At 38.5% G+C, this 19,725-nt stretch overlaps 1 protein-coding gene across 7 annotated transcripts in view; it reads left to right on the top strand.

Moving 5' to 3' along the window:
- The window catches only part of ABCC4 (ATP binding cassette subfamily C member 4), a 225,174-nt gene that overhangs the window by 87,348 nt on the left and 118,101 nt on the right, over positions 1–19,725 (top strand). For all 7 annotated transcript variants that reach the window (XR_001462767.4, XM_040699617.2, XM_046941333.1 and 4 more), the window contains 7 exons: positions 1,186–1,306; positions 1,958–2,182; positions 6,137–6,226; positions 6,711–6,874; positions 10,788–10,913; positions 13,628–13,877; positions 16,691–16,795. Coding sequence is in view for 6 of the 7 variants with exons in the window: in XM_040699617.2 (XP_040555551.1) it covers positions 1,186–1,306; positions 1,958–2,182; positions 6,137–6,226; positions 6,711–6,874; positions 10,788–10,913; positions 13,628–13,877; positions 16,691–16,795 (1,081 nt within the window). In the remaining variant the exon portion in view is untranslated. The remainder of the gene's footprint in view (positions 1–1,185; positions 1,307–1,957; positions 2,183–6,136; positions 6,227–6,710; positions 6,875–10,787; positions 10,914–13,627; positions 13,878–16,690; positions 16,796–19,725) is intronic.

Consider the following 19,725-nt stretch of genomic DNA (forward strand, 5'->3'; position numbering starts at 1 on the left):
TTATGCTGAAGGATGTAGAGCAAATCAGTGTTCCTAATAGTTTGGTTAGGACAAGAGACTCCTCAAGGAGTGAAAGGAATCAAGAAACTCAAGGTTATGGCCAGTTCTTATATCACCCTGCCATGGCTGAGGAAGCTGAAGAGTGACAGTAGTAAGCTGGCTTGAGATCTTTGCCGAAGTCCAAGGATGTGTCTTGAAGCTGTTCAGGGAGTGCTATTCAGGAAGATGAATTCTTTCCAATGATTCTTACAGTAAAAGCACACACTTTCCATGAGTCAGGAAATGGTAGAAAATACAGCATGCCAAAGAAAAGGTTTTTTTTATTCTCTAGTGGACTTGGCTCAGAAGCAAAGAATATAATTCATAAATAGCCACTGAAGGAAGCAGCTTCTTCTTTTTGGCCAGCAAAAAGAATCTGTGTGGTTTCAGTTCTGATTCTGAAGCGTTTATTTAGACAATAACTATAATCCTTTTAATAAAAAACGTAGGTAAAAATTAAGAAGGTTATGTTTTCCCATCCATACTGTATACTTCAAACTTGTGTGTTGTGTTACAAAATAATAAAACTGACTTTCGTGAGTTAGGCTAATTTCAGCCCTCAAACAAGCAAAGTCAGAGGGCCTGGCAAAAAATATTTAGCCTCCAGAAGCAAGGGGGGATGTCTTGTCTGACAAGAGTATTTTCAGGTGTCTCAAGTTCCAGTTAATTTCATGTTGGTATTTAACTGAATAACATCATTCATGTTATTACTGTCTTTGATTTTAATCTGAACAGATTGTATATTGCTTGTGGGTAGACACGTGGTTAACACAAGGGTCATTGCCACTCAGCTGGTGAAACCCTTTCCATCAGAGAGACGTGGGGAGTGTGAAATGACTGAACTGCTGCTGATGCTTTAAAAAGGCAGATGGTGCCGTATCTGTTTGTTCTCATGAAATCACAGGCAGAGACGAAGTTAGGGACAGACACAAGAGAAGGTTTGATTACAGGAGAATAATCCTCTAATACTAAGCACTGTATGTTGATGGGAAAACATTACTACCTGTTATCTTTTTAATTTCTTAATAAATGTGGCGTATAAAGGTGATCGTGGCAATCTTGCTGCAAGTCTGAAACTGTTTTACTCCAGGTAATTGCCTTATTGTGTTACTTCTGTCTCAAGCATGTTTGCTTTTTGTTTGTTAGGTACTGGGATAAAGAGGTGCAAAAAGCAAAAAAGAGAGGAAAAACACCCCATTTAACAAAAGCAATTATTCTGTGTTACTGGAAATCCTATTTAGTTCTTGGAATTTTCACAATGATTGAGGTAAGTGATATAAAATGTGGTACAGCGTATTAGCTAACAGTGATGTGGAATTTGACCTTTGAGGTTGCGTAATACATAGATGATTTTATACTGAGTTGTTCAGAGAATCCATACTGTTCATATACTCTCAGAAAAATAAGACAGAGCTGCAGCCCCTTTGAGACTGAAAAACTGAGCAGTGGCTGCAGAGTTATGGACTTGGAATAGAGAACTGATTCCAGTGCAATACTTTTGAGATGTTACAAACGATATGACTTGCTTTATAGGGCTTAACTTTATTCTGTGTATCTGAGGGAGATGCCCCACAGAAGTAGTTTGGGTTTTTTTTTCCTGCTATATGTAAATGGTTGTAAAGGACACACTAAGTTATCCTTGAATAAGCAAGTGTAATGTATATTCATGTGACTTCTATAACCTCAGAGTTCTTACTGGTGACTGAGTTCTTTTTAAAGATTTAGCTAAATTTTAATGGGGGTTAAATTATTTTGGAGCACGTGCTTATAAAAATTGGCTTGATGTTTTAGAGAATTAAAAAATAATGTGGGATAAAATTTGTGGCAGTAACTTGGCTTTTATTTGCTTGGACACTGAGATGGGGAGCGTGGTATGATACGAAATTGTTGATGCATTTTTCCCTTCTTTTTTTTTTAGGAAACCCTCAAAATAGTTCAGCCAATATTTTTGGGAAAAATTATTACTTATTTTGAAAACTATGATGCCTCAGATGAGGTGGCTTTGAATGTTGCATATTGCTATGCAGCTGCTCTATCTGTGTGCACACTTATTCTAGCTATAATGCACCACTTATACTTCTATCATGTACAGCGGGCTGGCATGAAGCTAAGAGTGGCTATGTGTCATATGATTTATCGGAAGGTAAGCAAACATTTACATGTAATATTTGGTGTTCAGTTGCTATTTCATGTGATGTATGGGGTTAAAAATACAGCTCTTTGTTATGCTCATTCTTGCAATGCCACTGAAGTTGCTCATTTGTAGAAATGTAATGCACTCCAGTAATATACATCATCTCCTAAATGAATCTCTGTGCTTTTGCTCTCCCTTCAGTATCACAATGTCTGAATGACCTCTTCAATCCTCATAGTGAAGGTAGTGAATTAAATAGCCCTTAAAGCTTAGGACGAGCTGCTGGTGTTGACCTGCTGCTGATGGAAGGGCTGGTTGCTGGAGCAGCAGGAGGTGGTCAACATCCAGCAGAAGGGCAGTGCTGCTGGTGGATGCTGGGCCCTACCTGCTTCCTGCCTGCAGTCTCTTAGCCCTCCAGTTTCTTCCCCAGGAAGGACTTTGTGTTTGAATGTCACCATGAGCCTCCACACTCCCGTGCCTGGGAGTTGCTTCACTGTCTGATCTTACTCCCTGCTGTGATTAATGGCCTGACTCATTTCTGTTTTTTTCCGCAGTGCTTTAGGCCAGTGAATTGCCTGCTTTGCAGGTCAGGGGGATTTCCTGCTCTCTGAGTGCATGGGGTTAGTTCAGTGAGATGCAAAGATACTGCAGTATTGCTGCTGCCCCCTCCAGGCTGCAGGGCTGCTATCAGATGGAAGGTGGATCAAGAGGAGTTGGGGATATCACCTTATGAGACGGGGTTGAGTAACATGAAGTGTGAAATGCTGGCCTCGGGGTGCTCTGGGGAGCAAGTGAGCCAGTTCTAAATGTCTGCTTCCCTCTTCTGGAGGTGCTGGGTGCCTGAGCCATTGACTCTGTCTCCACTTCCAAGCTGGAAGTGGATGTTAGAAGGGAAAATGCCCTGTACTTCTCACTTCAGCAACCTGCCTGTGGCAGACCTCAGCAAAGAAGTTTGAGTGAAGGATCAGGTGTGTGAGTTTTATGTGTGAGGGTTCAAAGAAATCCATGTTACTTTAACCACTAAACATAGGTGCCATCCACTACACTTACAATGCTGTGATAGATCATATGGGGTTTCTAGAGAAAGCAGTAGAAGCGAGGAGAGTAAAAATTTTAAGTGGAGATTGTTTTTCATGCGCGTATTTATTCTTCTCCCTCTTCTGATACCTTGGAAATTGTCCTCTGGGAGCTCAATTCTAACATGGCACAGTGCTTTCTTGTACATAAACACATCTCTAAGGTATTAATTTACTAAACTGATTATCATAACAGTTTGAAATTCATGAAATATGTATATAGTGATGTTGTTGTTGCCGTGTTGATATTAGCTTAGAAGCCTAGAAGCTTGGAAAAGAAGTGTTTATAATGTGCATCCTTATTTCTAGAGATGTGATTAAATGGGAAATTAATCTCCCCTCATCTCATAAATGTTTACTCCTGAGGGTGAAGGCTGAGGTCACAGTAGAACATTGATAAACCCTACTAATCAGTTGTCTTCATTATCTGAGGCTTATAGATAGGTCATACTTCCTCTTTATCCGCATAGATGCTTTTGAAAGAATCTGGGTGCTAATTTACCAGCAGTTTTGCGGTGATCATTAAGTGCTGTAGTAAATAGAATCTCGGATTTACAAGGATGAGTGGGTTGAATGGGAGAGCATCCTTAATACAGAACTTCGAATGGCAGTTGAACTTGTATTTTGTACCTTTTTCTGTTTCTGGGAAAGTTAAATCTCATCTGATCTGCAAATAGCCTGTATTCAGGCTCTGAGGTGTTTTGTGATCAGTAAGAAGTACTAATGATGCACGCAGGAAAAAATATCTGTCTCATAGCTCAACTTCGTGCTTTAAAACCAAAGACTACTTAGGGAAGGCTTGGAGGGGGGGAAGACTTTAGTTATATAAATTCTTGTAGGTTCAGAATTAAACACCGAAGTGGTTTAGCCTGTGAGGTAGTTGAGACAGGAAGCAGACAGGAAGGTGTTGGGTTATTTGACTGAATAGTTACAGTATTCTTCTCTGTAGTCACTTCATCCACTTTCTCTGTTACCTTGAATTAATAGGTTGGGGCAAGGAGAGATTAAAACACTAAGATTGCAGTACAAAAGTGAAGGAATGGTAAAAATACTGACATTTGGTCTGTACAATTACATCTGAAAAAAGAACAGAGTGTAAACTGAGGCATCGAGTGTAGAAACGGCCAACTGTGTTCTGGGCTGCATTGAAAAAGGGGTGGCCAGCAGGGAGAGGGAGTAGAGGATTGTGCCCCTCTACTTGGCCCCAGTACAGGAAGGACGTGGAGCTTGTAGAGTGGGTCCAGAGGAGGGCCACTAAGATGGGCCCAATCAGAGGGATGGAGCACCTCTCCTGTGAGGAAAGGGTGAGGGAACTGGGATTGTTTAGCTTGGAGAAGGCTCCAGGGAGACCTCACTGTGGCGTTCCAGTACTTGAAGGGAGTGTATAAACAGGAAGGGTATGGCTGTTTACAAGGGTGGATAGTGATAGGACAAGGGGGAATGGTCTTAAACTGAGACAGAGGAGGTTTAGGTTAGATATTAGGAGGAAGTTTTCACACAGAGGGTTGTGACGCACTGGAACAGGTTGCCCAAGGAGGTTGTGGATGCCCCATCCCTGGAGGCATTCAAGGCCAGGCTGGATGTGGCTCTGGTCTAGTGGTTGGTGACCCTGCACATAGCAGGAGGGTTGAAACTGGATGATCATCATGTTCCTTTTCAACCCAGGCTATTCTATGATTCTGTGTTATAACTAGAAACTGTTTTCATTGAGAAACGATATGTGCTGGGAAATAGATCTGTATGGAAAAGTTACAGACAGAATATCCTTGCACCGAAAGCAGAGAATTGGCAAATGTAAAAGGGAATGTAAATTCTGTGTAGAGTTGCTTTTTAAAAATTGTTAGCTTTAATTATTTTTTAGTTGTGTTTCTCATCTTGAGAGTGAATTTGGAAGTGCTGTGATCAAAGGAATATATAAAGCCATAGGTAGTGGAACGGGAAGGTAGACATGTGCCAGGTAGAAATGCTCAGTTTTTGAGTAGTGAACTATTCCTGTTGCAGGGAAACGTGTAGCATATTTTGTTTGTTATTTTATTTGTGTTGCAAAACAGTTTTCTTTGTAGCAAGTATAGAAGGAAGCAGTCTGTTATCTGCATCTTTGAGCTATCTCAGTTTGGATCTCAGCGGTAATACTCAGGCTGCAGATTTATAGATAAGATATTTTTGGGGATATTGTTGTAATCACATTCTGTTTTCTACCGATTAATCTATATCAGCCTGCAAAACTATTTGGTATTTATTGCTGTTGTTTTTCATAGCACGTGCTTCATTTAATATACTCTAGAAATTTTAGGATTTAACAGGTGTTGTTACCAATGGAAATGCTTACACTGTAGAGGGATATTAACTTTGATTTTCAAAGACAAAAGATGGAGTTTGCATTGTTATTAAGGAGTGAAAGTATAAAAAGAATAACTTTGTTTATTGAATTCTGCCAGGAATCTCACAACAAAATTATTTTGATTGTCCAAACATTGTCCTGATTTTAATTTGATCTTCAGGTAGAGTTCTGTTTTAATTTTGTAAAGTTGCTCATAATGTGGGTGGGAGAAGAATGTAAATGAAAAATTAAAAGCTTTTCTGTTTAGCTTTCATAACTGCTGTGTTACTGTTTTCCCACTTCAGAGAAAGTGAAGATAGTGCTTCTTATGGCGCCTGTGTTCTTGCAGTCTTTTCCCTACACTGCTTGTTTTTTTATGTACACTCACCATCAGGACTTTGTTTTGGAATGTTAACCAACATATTGTCTAACACTTTAGAACTGTGCCCAGATACTCTCAGGTAAAAGCTTTTGCTCCAGCGTTGTATTTGTGTATTGACTCTTCTAAGTATATGCATTCTGTACTGTATAAGCTGTGACAAATTGGGACTGCTTTGAATTTTTTAGGCACTTCGTCTCAGTAATGTAGCTATGGCAAAAACTACCACTGGACAAATAGTGAATCTTCTCTCAAATGATGTGAACAAATTTGATCAGGTAAGAACTATTACAGATTGTTCTGGTGATAAGTGTTTCTTATGAACTTTTCTTCTAGTTGTTTCTCAAACATCATGTGGGAAGAAATACTCATAGAGTCATAGAATCCTAAGGTATCCTGAGCCGGACAGAACCGATGGGTATCATTGAATCCAACTCCTTAAAACAATTTTTATTCTCATAAAACATTCTTTTTGCCCATTTCATACTTTCCTGCTGTTTTTCTAAGCTCAGATGAATGTTGGTGCCTGTAGGTACAAGAAAGTCAATGTGGGGATTTATTTGCTTTCTGGAGCTTGGGTGCCTCAGTGTAGACTGCTGTATTCAGGTCACTGAATCTGGTGCAGAATTTCACCAGGTCTTCTGTGACTGAATGCCTCAGTTCCTACTGCAGACACAGGTGCTTTCTCAATTTCACGTTATTAGGATTTAATGTTTTAGCTGGGACTGAAAGCTGATTTTTGTTTCTTATCTCTTTGCTTAGGTAACAATTTTCTTGCACTTCCTCTGGGCCGGACCAATTCAAGCTGTAGCAGTAACAGTACTTCTCTGGATGGAAATAGGCCCATCATGTCTTGCAGGAATGGCAGTACTGATTATTCTTCTGCCTATACAAACCTGCATTGGGAGGCTTTTTTCTTCTTTAAGGTAAGGTTGCATACATCAAATTGTAGGTATTTTCTGACCTGAGGTTGAAAACGTGCATACTTTGTTGTCTGAGGGCTGGATGGAGTTAGAGTACTGGTGTGAAAACGGCTTCCATCTCGTGAGGATTTTTGCTTTCTTTTTGATCTCTGCCAGTGTTTCTCATAGTTAATAATGTGAGATTTCTGAAGCCCTGTTCACAGGGACTTGAAGTTACTTGTCCCTTGGAGGTGCAGACAATATCTGGCACTTTTAAGACATCCAGTATATTAAAGCCTTGAGCTATTTCTGTAGCTGTCTCGTAGCCCTTCAGCATCTACCTTGTAGGTTTTGGGCCTAGAGTTGCGTAGCAACTTGAGCTTTGCCTTACTTAGCTAATGCTTAGGGGAGAGATTATTACATGGCAGTCTTGCCACACATTTGACTTACTGAGATGATAAAGGTGGAGTAGAAAGCTCTGAATTTTTTGTGTTTAAAAATCTTGCTGTCTCTCCTCCAAGATAAAGATACAGAGAAGAAGAAAGGGCGAAGGAAATTAGAGGAAGGTAGAGCAAAATTATGACCATTGTTTTGATGCCAGCTATGAGATTTCTAGCTCTAAGCTTCTGGTGTTGCAGATATATAAAATGGATCTGCAGTAGTTTTCCGCTGTCAGACAAATTTAATTTATTTTTCTGTGACTTCCTCTTAAAAAATGACTTACCTCAGGTGGGAATGTCGAGTTATCTTTAATGTTCTGGCTTCCTAATTTTCCTTCTATTGTGTAATAAATCATGCTCTGCTTGCATCTTGATTTTATAAATGACTTTTTCATCTAAATGGAAATACTTTTTTCTGCATACTTGTACACTTTGTGGTGTTATGCATCTTTGTTGCGCTTCTGTTCAGGGTGAATGGGTTCCTTCTAGCTCTTCAAATAAGTAAAACTTCATTTTTAGTGGATTACTGTAGGGTTATTTTCAAGTTGTATTTTAAGACAGGTTTTCCAGAAGAATTGGCTGGCATTGCCATTGCATGGCTAAGTATGAAGAGAGAGCTGAGAATTACAAATCCAGACCAACTCAGATATACTTCTGTTTGCAATCACTGTGTTAGCCTTCAGTTATGCTCATGTGCTATTTCTCAAATAATGAATCATTCTGTGTTCTCTGTCAACTTCTTAGGTTTTTTATGATAAGATCTGTTTGTAGAATGTATATTCCTCAATACAAATTTTCACTGCATATGTGCTACGCATGCATATGTGTCAAAATACTTTCCTCTTGGTTTGAGTTTTAATGTCAACAATTAAAATACTTAGCACCTATATAGTGCCTTATCCATGGTGTTCAGAGTGCTTTTCCAAAGTGGTAAGCATTATTATCCCCATTTTACAGATGGGAAACTGAGGCACAAAGATTAAGGGACTTGTCCAGGGTCAGACAACAAGGTGACAAAATTCTCTTCTGTAAGGTATGTATTTTAAAGGTTAGCCAGTGGCAATGTAACATTCCTTGGGTTTTTCCCCTATTGATTAATGGCCACTTTATTGGATGCAGTGCAAGGGAAAGAATTTGTTAACAAGAAAGAGCGTTTGCTGACATACATGTGCACGTCTCCCTGTTTGTGAATACAAATGCCCAGTGGACAGAAGAAGTTACTGGAAAAACTGAAATGGATTCCAGCTTTGTAATGATGTGTACATTCACGTGACAATTGCTGGAAACCTGCATGGATATAAGGAAATCACAGTAGTTTAAGAATTTAAGGCTTTTCCACAAATCCAGGCACAGTCCGTGTGGCACATAATTTGTGCTGTTACTCAACATTGTGCTTTTAACCCAATGTTCTAAACATATGCACACCAGTTTATTATACATGTACTTATTCTGTCTTCTTTCTGTGCTTTTACCTGTAAGAGCACTGGGCGTTGCACAAAATACACATGAAATCCTATATTATTTGAGAAATAGTTCAGGTAGTGGACTGAAGACTGTTTAAAATATATTCACAAGAACTGAACCCTTTCAGTGCTTAGCCATGCAACTGCAATGTTCCCATTTAGAGCTCTATGTATATGTTTATTTATTTATTAAGAATAATATTTGGAACTGTTGTATCAAACATTACCAGAATCCACTGGATATACATCATCAATGTGAAAAGGAGTTCTGTAACTTGCTTAATTTACGAGGAATCTTACTGTAATACTTCTGAGAAGGCTCATAAGGCTTGAGATCACTGGGGAGACCTGATAGTAGCCTTTCAGTTTCTAAAAGGGGACTGTAAGAAGGATGGGATCAGACTCTTCAGGAGGTTCTGTTGTGATAGGAGAAGGGAAAGTGGCTTCAAACTAAAAGAAGGAAGGTTTAGATTGGGTATAGAGAAGATATTTTTTACACTAAGGATGGTAAGGCACTGGGGAGCGGATTGCCCAGAGAGGTGATGAATGCTCCGTCCCTGGAGACAATCAAGGTCAGGCTGTACTGGGCTCTGAGCAACCCGGTCTACCTGTAGGTGTTTCTGTTCCTTGCAGGGAAGGCTGGTCTAGATGATCTTAAAAGGTTCCTTCCAACCTTCTATCATCTGGAGATCAAATCTGGAAGTTACCTTTGAAAGGTAACTGTTTTTGAAAGGTTGCAGGTGAGAATCATTGTTGCTACAGAGACATGAACAACACAGTTTGCATTTTGTCATACAAGGGTGAGAGGGAAGGAGGAGGTCTCCATTCTTTGAGGAAGTCTTTCTGTCTCACTGCTTCTTTGTGAAAGAGGCACAAAAGGACTTTGTAAGGATTCTCTCATTCTGTGCTAAGTAAGAAGACTTGATTACTTTGGGGCCGGTTTCCTTGATCCCTTCTGTAATAACTTGGTTTAGCCATGCTAACTTTTATGGATCACTGGGAATCCATAACTGATAAGTTAGTTTAAAATGATGTGCAGTTACCTAATGTTCTTTCTTCGTATCTCCTTTGATCATGGCTATTTCTTCTAGAAAAATCCTGCGGGGGAGCAGATTAAACTGATGTGTGTTTTTGTTTTGTTTTTTAATATGGTTTCTGAGTTTGTCTTTCATTGATTTTTATATATAAAAATATATTGTTTAGCAGAAAAAAAAGTGGGACTCATCAAAATAAGGCCCACCATAGGTACTTATGTGCTAAATATACTTATTGACATGAATGAATTCGAAATTGTAATCTGCTTTACTAGCATGGTTTATGCATTTGTGACGTGGCTTCTAACATTCAATGCTTTTTTCCTAATTAAAACTGACTATATTATTTAATTATATGTATTTTCTACTTTGTTCATCAATTCAATCATAATGCACGACTAGAGTAGGTGTGCTTCATTCAGCATTTCTTGAAATCAGCACTTAAATTCTGTTTATTTACCTAGGAAATGTAGGTATGTTTTTGTTTCTTTTAAATTATAGCTCATGCTGTGTAATCTTTTACTTCAAGAAGAATTAGCCTTAAGAAGATGCAAACCAAGGCCAGTTTCTTGAATATCAAAATAGCATTTGGAGAACAGGTTTGAAATGTGAAAATAACTCTTAAAAATGTATACTTTTCCAATTTTTTTGTTTGCTCTAATCGTAACACTTAGCATTCTTATTATGAAGGGTTTTTTTATACATAAAGATGTAATTTAAGGAATACAATGTGCTGGGACAAACTGATATACAATTCTGGACATGAATCAACTGACAGTTCCGTAAGAGTGGGGAATGCCAGGAACATGGACAGAAGTATCAAATCTGTGTGCTGTGTGTGAGCTGAAAAATACTGTTTAAGAAAGATCTTTAATGCAATTTCAACTGCGTGAATCCTCTAGAAGTAAAAGCACAAATTTAATATGAGTATATTATACGATCAAAAATAGTTTATCCTCTTTTGAAAATCTTGATAATTTTTACTTTCTTCTATTTACAGGAGCAAGACAGCTGCCCTTACAGATGTCAGGATTAGGACCATGAATGAAGTCATAAGTGGTATGAAGATAATAAAGATGTATGCTTGGGAAAAATCATTTGCGGAACTTGTGAGTGGTTTGAGAAGGTAATCCTGGAGAGATACAGCTTAGTATATGATCTGTATCTGCTTACATTTTTTACATGACAATAGGTGCACTATTTTGTGCTTAAAGTGAAGTTTACTTGAACTTCTTTGGCTTTTTTAGCCTTCTATAGCAAGAGTGAAGGATTGAAAATATATATTCTGAGAGGACAGAAGAAGTAAAAATCATTTGATATTTGTAAATTACATTTTTTTTTTGTTTTCTTTTGCAGTTGTGCTTAAAAATAGCAACTGATAGATAAAGTAGTTGAGTAATTGAACAATTTAATCCTCACAGCCCTCTAAGCTAATAGAATGAGACCAATAAGCAGACATTTCTCTTTTGAGAAATATGTGGTATCTGCCTTTGTCCTAAATGAATAGCATGCTCAGATACTACTCTTCTTCACTTTTTGCCTTTTGAAGTATTGCTCCAACTACCTGGAATGGCTGGAGGACAGAATGATAACAGCTCAGAATTGCTCTGGTTGTGCAGCATTGTTTCTTTGTAGAGGTCTGTCAGCATCTGATTAAAACTTAACTCATAAATTTCTTTTTCAACACTACTTGCTCTTCTGCTTGACAGGAATTCAGGTGCGTGTTTCCTATCACTTAATTTTCATGCAGTGTTTGTCTCCAGCATATCAGTAGAAGGTTATTAACCTGCCATAGATTCTCTGCTATTTTTTATTTGTCATTATTTATTTATTTGGAATTCCTTTTTTTTAATAGCATTTTTTTCCTTTCCTTCCATATGCAAGTTTTCAAACTTGCTAATGCTCCCCAAGATATTTCTTCCCAGGCACATATTGCAGTACTTCAGAATATAGGATCCTATGCTGACCAGATGTTCTTGATTGAAGGTTTCTGAGTCTTGCATGAAGCCAGAGAGGGTATTTCCTTATTGAAAACTTCCTCAGTGGGTGCATTCACATCACAACAGTCAGCGCCTCGTTAAGATTAGTGGTTTCCTATTCAATGGTGGAGTGAAAGAAGCTCTTCCAAAACACATCTTGAGCCCCCTTTCTTTTCTTCCACTGCACTGTGGAAAAATAAGAAGTTTTAAATTCGGCCAGGTGGTTGTTGCCCAGTGTTTCTGCAGTGGCCCTGAAATGTTAAGATGGCATCTGAAGATCTCTGTTGTTCTTTTTCCTGTGGCTGTCCATGTTAGTTTCCTTTGAAATAACTCTCTTCCATAAGACAGTATGGTATATAATATAAAGCCTAAGGGTAGGCTGTCATTTATCAGATATTTATGGAGAATAGCACAGAGAACTTGCTAATTATCCACAGATAGTGAGAGGATTATTAAGGATTATTAGAATGTGGGAAAAAAGTTTCATCCAGAAGTAATTAAATTAGACCCAGTTCAAATAGTTTACGTACAAGTGTTCTTTCACTGTCCTTTGGAGGAGGTTTGAGATTGCGAGCCCTTAAGCTGAGAAAATGTCTTTGAAATGCTTTGAAAGTCTGTCAGTTCAGCCAATTTGGCAAGTATAGTGGGAAAGCTGCTTAACTAGTTTTCCAGTAGTAGATCCTGCATCTTTCTCTTCATGAGTGAGGACCTAATGTATTTCAAGCTGTATGATCATGACTTGACTTTCTAATCTTTGTATATAGTTTCGAGTAGAAAGTAACCGAAATGATCAAGTTTTTAACTGAGAATTGCTAGAATATTTAGGAAGATAAGTTAGGAGTTGTTTCAGTAAAATTCTATGTTATTTCAAGCAGATAAAACTATACTATGTGGGGAAGAAGCAAATTATTATGTTTCTTGATAAAGAAAACCTCTTGCTTTTAATGTGAATTTAAGCCTGGTGGCAGTGTCATTGTAGTTAGTGCAGTAACATTTTGAGCACTGGACTTGAGGAGTCATTTAGAAATGGAAACTGAAATTTAACTAAAATGAAAATGGAAAACACATGCTTCATCAGCGATTATGTTTCTGCAGAGAGACTTCTGTGTCTGTGCCATACATCACGTACTGTTTGCATGAGGGACTGTTTGCCAGAACAGTTGGCCTTGCAGGCCAGTATTCTCTTAATTATGAACCAGAACTCCTAGAGCAGAAGAAACCAGGAGCAGGGTCCAAAGTGAGAAGGATTTAGACTGAGATCAAAGGGAATACTGCAAACCCCGTGATCCAGCTGGAAGAACAGCAGCTGATTGATGGTCCACAGATGGACTCTCAGAAGTTACGGAAGTTGCCCCGTTTCTCTCGTTGTGGAGAATGTGTTGATCTTATCAGGAGTTTGTGAATAAACTCAGATTTTCGTGTTGGAAAGACAAGATGCTGCTTGATGCTCGACCATTATACAGATCTCCTTTCCTTTTTTCTCTTGTACACCATCCAGAAACAGTCAAAGCAGGCTAGAATGGGAATTAAGATGATAGTTTGACCGAAGCAGGAAAGAAGAGTACTTTCATTTTCTGTCTCTGAAAGATTCTTCTTTTTCCTACAGCTATCCAGACACTACATATCTTTTTATTTTCCTCAATTCCTAAGACTTTTAAATATTATTTTGCTATTTGCCATGTGCCCTGCTTTCTTTACCGTTACTTTTGAATACAGTTCTTCACGTATGAGTTGGGGTGGTATAAGGGGAGGAGAAAGGATACACAAATATAATCCTGAGAATGGGATCTCCCTCATCCTATTGTTGAGGGCAACTGTGATGGGAAGGATTGATATGAATGTTTATATTTTGCATTTTTAGGAAGGAGATTGCCATGGTTTTGAAAAGCTCCTACCTTCGAGGATTGAACTTAGCCTCTTTCTTTGTGGCAAGCAAAATAACAGTGTTCATGACTTTCATGGCATATGTACTACTTGGCAATGTTATCTCTGCAAGTCGGGTGTTTGTTGCAGTGTCCCTGTATGGCGCAGTCAGACTGACAGTAACTCTGTTCTTCCCTTCGGCTGTTGAGAGAGTATCCGAGGCAGTGGTTAGCATACGACGAATCAAGGTATGATTATTAGTGTGAATGCTTTGGTTTCACTGGTGAAAAAATATTAGATTGGGGTAAATAGAAATGCTGCGCATGTAATTATATGGCTTTACTGAGTGTCACTATGCCATTTATTAATGAAGGTACCTAAAAATGTCTTTCTCCATATGCCTGAATATGATAAAACTTTTTTGATGAATTTGCTAATTGTGCTAAGCCCACATGGAAACTATGCATTAAACAGATAATATTTGCTCTTCAAAGAAGCATTTTGTGAAAGGCGATGCAAATGGAGGTAGAAAAGCATAATGTGTGAAAATCACCACCCCAACAAAATTGTAATCCATAACATTTCTTATTACTGCTTAAACTAGACTGCAGGAGGAAAGAAAGAGAATTGCTTGGGATGCTGGACGTTGCACAATGTCTTTTCAGTACTTACACATACCTTGTGTTCAGCTCTCGCACAGTGCTCTTTCAAGTGATCATTCTAGTTGTGCAGGTTGAGAAACAGGAATGAAAGTCTAAAAACATGCCTTAGGAACAAGACACAAAGGCACTTGAGCAGATAGTGGCAATCCTTTTTTCTCACGTCTTCTTTTCCAGTATGTCCTATAGGGCAAAAGATTTTGCTCTTGACAGCTGGCTTCGGTTTCTCAGCACTTACAATTCGCTAAGGATGCTTTTTCAAAACCAGCTCCAGAATGAGGGTTCACCAGAATAGACAAATAATTGTCCTGATGAAACTTTACCATCCCTGATGCAGACACCAACTTTTTAGCTTCCATTTCCAAAGCGACAAAGTGAGAGTTAGGCATTCTGCTGCTGAATGACAAGATGCTTTGTAATGAAAGGTGTGTTACTGAAATGTAAATAAGTGGAAAGAAATTAGGAAGAGAGACTCAGAATACAGGAAAAAAAAAAGGATAAGGATGATGGCAACTGGGCAACAGTGAAAATAATAGTTTTGCTTTTTAAGAGGGTACTTTCTCCATAAGCTTCATGTAGAACAAGTCAGTTTTCAGTGCTGATTATAAACACGCTCAGTTGGAAACAAGAAAGCAGGAGATACCATGCTTCAGGTGAACATATAGTCGGATGGGAAATATTTGGTGTTCCTCTGTATTCATGCATAAATACATAATAACTGTGTGGCAGAAAGTCTTTTTTCTTCCTTTAAGCTGTCATGTCCCCTCGCCTTAGCTATACAGCTGCATCTCTCCTTGAAGCGCATCCACTCTTTTTGATGAAGCAGTGGCTCATGGTTCCATTGTGAAACGAAGTGAGAGCAGTTGTTTTCCGGAGGGCTATTTAGACAGAGACTGTGGATGGAGGGCAAAAATTATCTTAGTACAAAAGATGGAGGTTTTTTTTCTCAAGGACGTGGTTCTATCTCAAGCTCATGTTTGCTTCTTAGCATCCTGTGGATACTAGCAGTTTTATTTTTCTCTGCATGGAAGATTATTAGGTATAAAAGTAACGGAAGAATGTTTTGAGAGATCTTAAGAAGTCTTTAAGGCTTAAGTTATTCTGCTTTTGAAAACTCTATTCATTGTGTTGATTTTCTGCACCCACCCCCTGCTATGTAGAATTCCTGGTGTTAGCCCTGTAATTTTTATCTTGAGTTGTACTGCTTTTCTTTAAAATCCTCCATGTGTGGTACTGTTACATTTTGTAATTAAATGGCTAGCTAGCATTTATAGCTGATTTGAATGCTGCTGCTAGAAGAGAAATTCCTGGTAAGAGCTGAAACAGGAGACTGATTCCTTGCTTATAACTCTCTGATATTTGGGCCATTATCTAAATGCAAATCACATTTCAAAGGTTTTTTCTTATGTCACATGCTGCAATATGGATTTAGGTATGTTTGGAATTTCTTTCTGGCTACCACCATCATCTCCCAAATTCTCTCTCACGCCTGCCATTTGCACCTGCCTGTCTAAAACCAGACTCAGAAATACTCACCTGGCTGGAGATCTCAGACTTCTGTTGACTTTGCACTTTTGCCTTTTGGTGAAGATGTATGTGTGCATTGAGTTTGGAGACTGCTGCATGAAATGCTTTGACTTCTCACAGCTCTCTTAAAAATGGTGCTGGATTTTGAGCAAGGTCCCTTGTGCTTGCTAACATGTAAAGGTGCTGTTCTCATCCTCAGAGCTGTCTGTCAGCTCTGTTTTGTTTCCTCTTAGTTACTGACTTCTGTAAGTCTTCAGTACCAGTCTCATATCTGCAGACTGTTAGCTTGTTACTTGTTAGCTACACTTGACATTTCTCAACTTACTGTCTGCTAGAGACCTATTTTAGGTCTTTATGGTCAGCAATTCAAATCATGGTAGTTTTTTTGTGTTTTACCTTAAACTTGTGGTAACTTTTACCTGTGAATTTGCCTTTTTTCCTTTCAAAGTGTGTTTGAGCAATTTATAATCTAGCATCAGTTAAGGAAAGCGAGAAAGCAATGGAACAATAAGGTGTTGCAGTTAAGGTTTCATCTCTTCTTCATGGGAAGAGGAAATCAAACAATTATAAGGTTTGTCAGGACTGATTGTCAAGTTCTATTTGCTTCAGGAATTTTCTGTTGCTGAGCAGGTTGCTGTTAAGAGTCCCACAGTACTGCTATGCAATGAAATGTGCACTTCTGAGCGATCTCTGGGATGATCAGCTAGTTAGAGGTGCATCACTCGAATGAGTTGTGCATTGCTTTGGAAATACAATTCTTTCATAAGTGTGTATGCTTTGTCCAGCAGTGATGTTTTGTATGCTGCTTGCAAAAGCATATGCTTGGGTTTCTTTCCCAGTCTCACATTAGGCAATATCCTTTTCCTTTACTGCAGAACTTCCTGATACTTGATGAGGTCTCACACTTCAAACCACAACTGCATGATAATAATGAGAACGTCATTCTTCATGTTCAGGATTTGACTTGCTACTGGGATAAGGTAAACTTACTTTTAATGAATGTTAAGAGTATACTGGTGCTGTAGGCATCTGTAAGCCTAAAAATCATGTCTGTGCATAGTGTGCTCTTGTTTCATATTTCGTCATTTGCGTAGGAGAAACCTTTTAGTGTGTTAGACTAACTCTGTTGAATAGTATTAAGCAGTATCAAATGCATCTTAAAAGTACCCATGCTTGAATATTATACTAACTGAAAACCTGTACATTTTGTTCTGAAAGTGTCTTGTTATTAAACAGGATTGTAACACAGCTTAGATATTTAATTTGGAATTAAGGACAGACAGCACATCAAGGCAGGCCTTAGCATATGTGTTTTTGGTTTTTTTTTCAGTGAACTGAATGTTGATCAGTGCTTTAGTCTAGAACTAGTACAATATTATACTTCCCATAGCAAGTTTGAAAGCTTTAGACTAGTCTACAAGTCTTTGTTACTCTGTGTATTTTAACTGAGAATGTTCAGTTACAAATTGTTCTTGACTGAAAATGCATCACACTTGCCAAAATGGTGGTTAGCAATCTCTAGGAAATGGTTGCACAGTATTCCCATAAAACACCTTCAGGTTTTTCCTGAGTTATTTATATTATGTAAAGCTGGGTAGCATGACTGGAATTACTGGTTTCCTTTTGGTTTAAAAAAGAAAACAAAACTTTTAATGTAACTTTTATTTTGATATTTAATTGAAATGTGCATGGGAGAAGAACAGTTCTCCCAGAAATTTAAAAGCAGCTCGAAATATTTCTCTTACATACTCTTATAATAATGCAAATTAATTTTATACAGTTGCTAACTGAAAAGATGGTGAGTTCTGTGAGAGAGGATTTACAAAAGGAATAAAGTACGCTGTACTTTGTCATCTAAGCAACTTAGCTTGCTACCATTAGTGGGTTTCTCATGACTCTTTGGATCTCTGTATAACAACTGTACAGCTGAATGATGATTTTTTTGTTTGTTTGTTTTTAAAGATTATGAGCCAAAGTAGATACTTAAGGGAAAAAAAAAAAAAAACACAAACCCAAACATAACCCACAAATCCAAAATCACTGGAAGTAAAAAAGGGATTATTAGATAGACTCTTAGGAAAACAACTTAACATGGTGTATTACAGTTTATCAAAAGATAAACAAAACCAATTAATTCACGGTCACACTCTTGTTCTACTGAGGCAAGTCTTATCTGAGTTCCACAGGCTAGTCTGATAGCAGCATGGAACTAGGGATTCTTCGATACGGGGTTTTTCATGATGTGCCTTTAATTTCTGGAACAGCCTGTCTGCTCAAGTGAAAAACTTGAAATTTAAAATTCAAGAATTTGAACAGTGGCCAAGTTTGTCCCTTGTCGTTTTAGTCACTTAAATGAGGAGCCTAAGCAATATACTACATCTATACAATGTATTATCTCTGTAGATGGGATGAATTACTACTTGTATTTGGATATGAGATGTAATGTCTGCCCAAGCTCACCTGAGGAGTTGCTACCACTGAAGGGATCAATCCTGTGTCCTTCTACCTTCCTACTTTATTCTTCATGCCACGTGCTAGCATTAATGCTTGTATGTATCACCCCATGGTGAGCCAGTTCACAGGGATAAAGCAGTAGAAAATGAATAACTTTTTATGTGATTTCTCCTTTGAAAGGTGAGTCCCACAAACAGCCTGTTCACAAAGCTAGGAAAGAAGTGGCGGTAGAAGGAGAGTAACAGGCACAGATACTTACCGGGGTACAAAGGAGTTGAGACATTTGCTGGCAATTAGCTGTCAGATGAACTTATTTGTAACATCAGTCTGTGCTCTAATTTAAATTGAAGTGCCGCAGTGTCTAAAAATAGGGCAAACTGTCTTTAATTATGAATAATGGTGTTTTTCAAAAATAGCATGCTCTTGAGGTAGTAATAGGACAAGGGGGAATGGTCTTAAACTGAGACAGGGGAGATTTAGGTTAGATATTGGGAGGAAGTATTTCAGACAGAGGGTGGTGATGCACTGGAACAGGTTGCCCGAGGAGGTTGTGGATGCCCCATCCCTGGAGGCATTCAAGGCCAGGCTGGATGTGGCTCTGGGCAGCCTGGTCTGGTGGTGGTTGGCAACCCTGCACATAGCAGGGGGGTTGAAACTTGACGATCATTATGGTCCCTTTCAACCCAGGCCATTCTATGAGATATATGTGGTCATTCTTCTTGCATGCATTACTAGTTTTGTGTAGGGTCTTAAATAACACTGAAGTGTCTAATATTTGGATAATTATTTTTAAGATTTTTTAAAATTTTTCAGTGGTTTAGGCTCTTACGATCTGTTTTGAAAAGGTGGGCATGGATCTTTTGTAAATTCAGAAACATGACCTCAAGACCTCATTACAGTCATCGAGAGGTCAGTGGTAGGTCTGGTGTGTGGGAAAGCTTATTTACTTTTCTGTAAAGACTAATTGACTTAATAACAAATATTTTCTCATCCTAAAAACTTTGCATTAAAAAAAAATGCATTTTCTTTCATAAACTGGTGGAGCTTTCCAGACCTTAATTCCAGTTTAGTACCTGAACTGGGTACTCTGGGCTGGGAAAGCAAATAGCAGAATTGAGAAAAGAGCCGCATTGCTGCCACCTTGTGGAGATGAACAATAGCAACAGAGTGGTTTTGGAGCCTTGTACAGCACAGGCAACTTTAGATTCTTATACTGTGACTGATTTAATGCAAAACTCATGGTTGTTGTGTGAGATAACAAATCTGATGGGATGCTTGCTTCTGGGCTCAGAGGGCTTTCCTGTTTCATCAAGCATTTCTCCTGGCCTAAGGAGGTACATACATGTCTGCCTAGTTCTCCCAGCTGTCAGAGATATGAGTGAATACCTCTCATAACCTCAACCATGCCCTTCTCAAATCATTTAAAATAGCTGGTTGCAAGCTTTTCTTTGGACAG

Source organism: Gallus gallus, chromosome 1 (genome assembly GCF_016699485.2).
Source record: "Gallus gallus isolate bGalGal1 chromosome 1, bGalGal1.mat.broiler.GRCg7b, whole genome shotgun sequence".
NCBI lineage: Eukaryota > Metazoa > Chordata > Aves > Galliformes > Phasianidae > Gallus > Gallus gallus.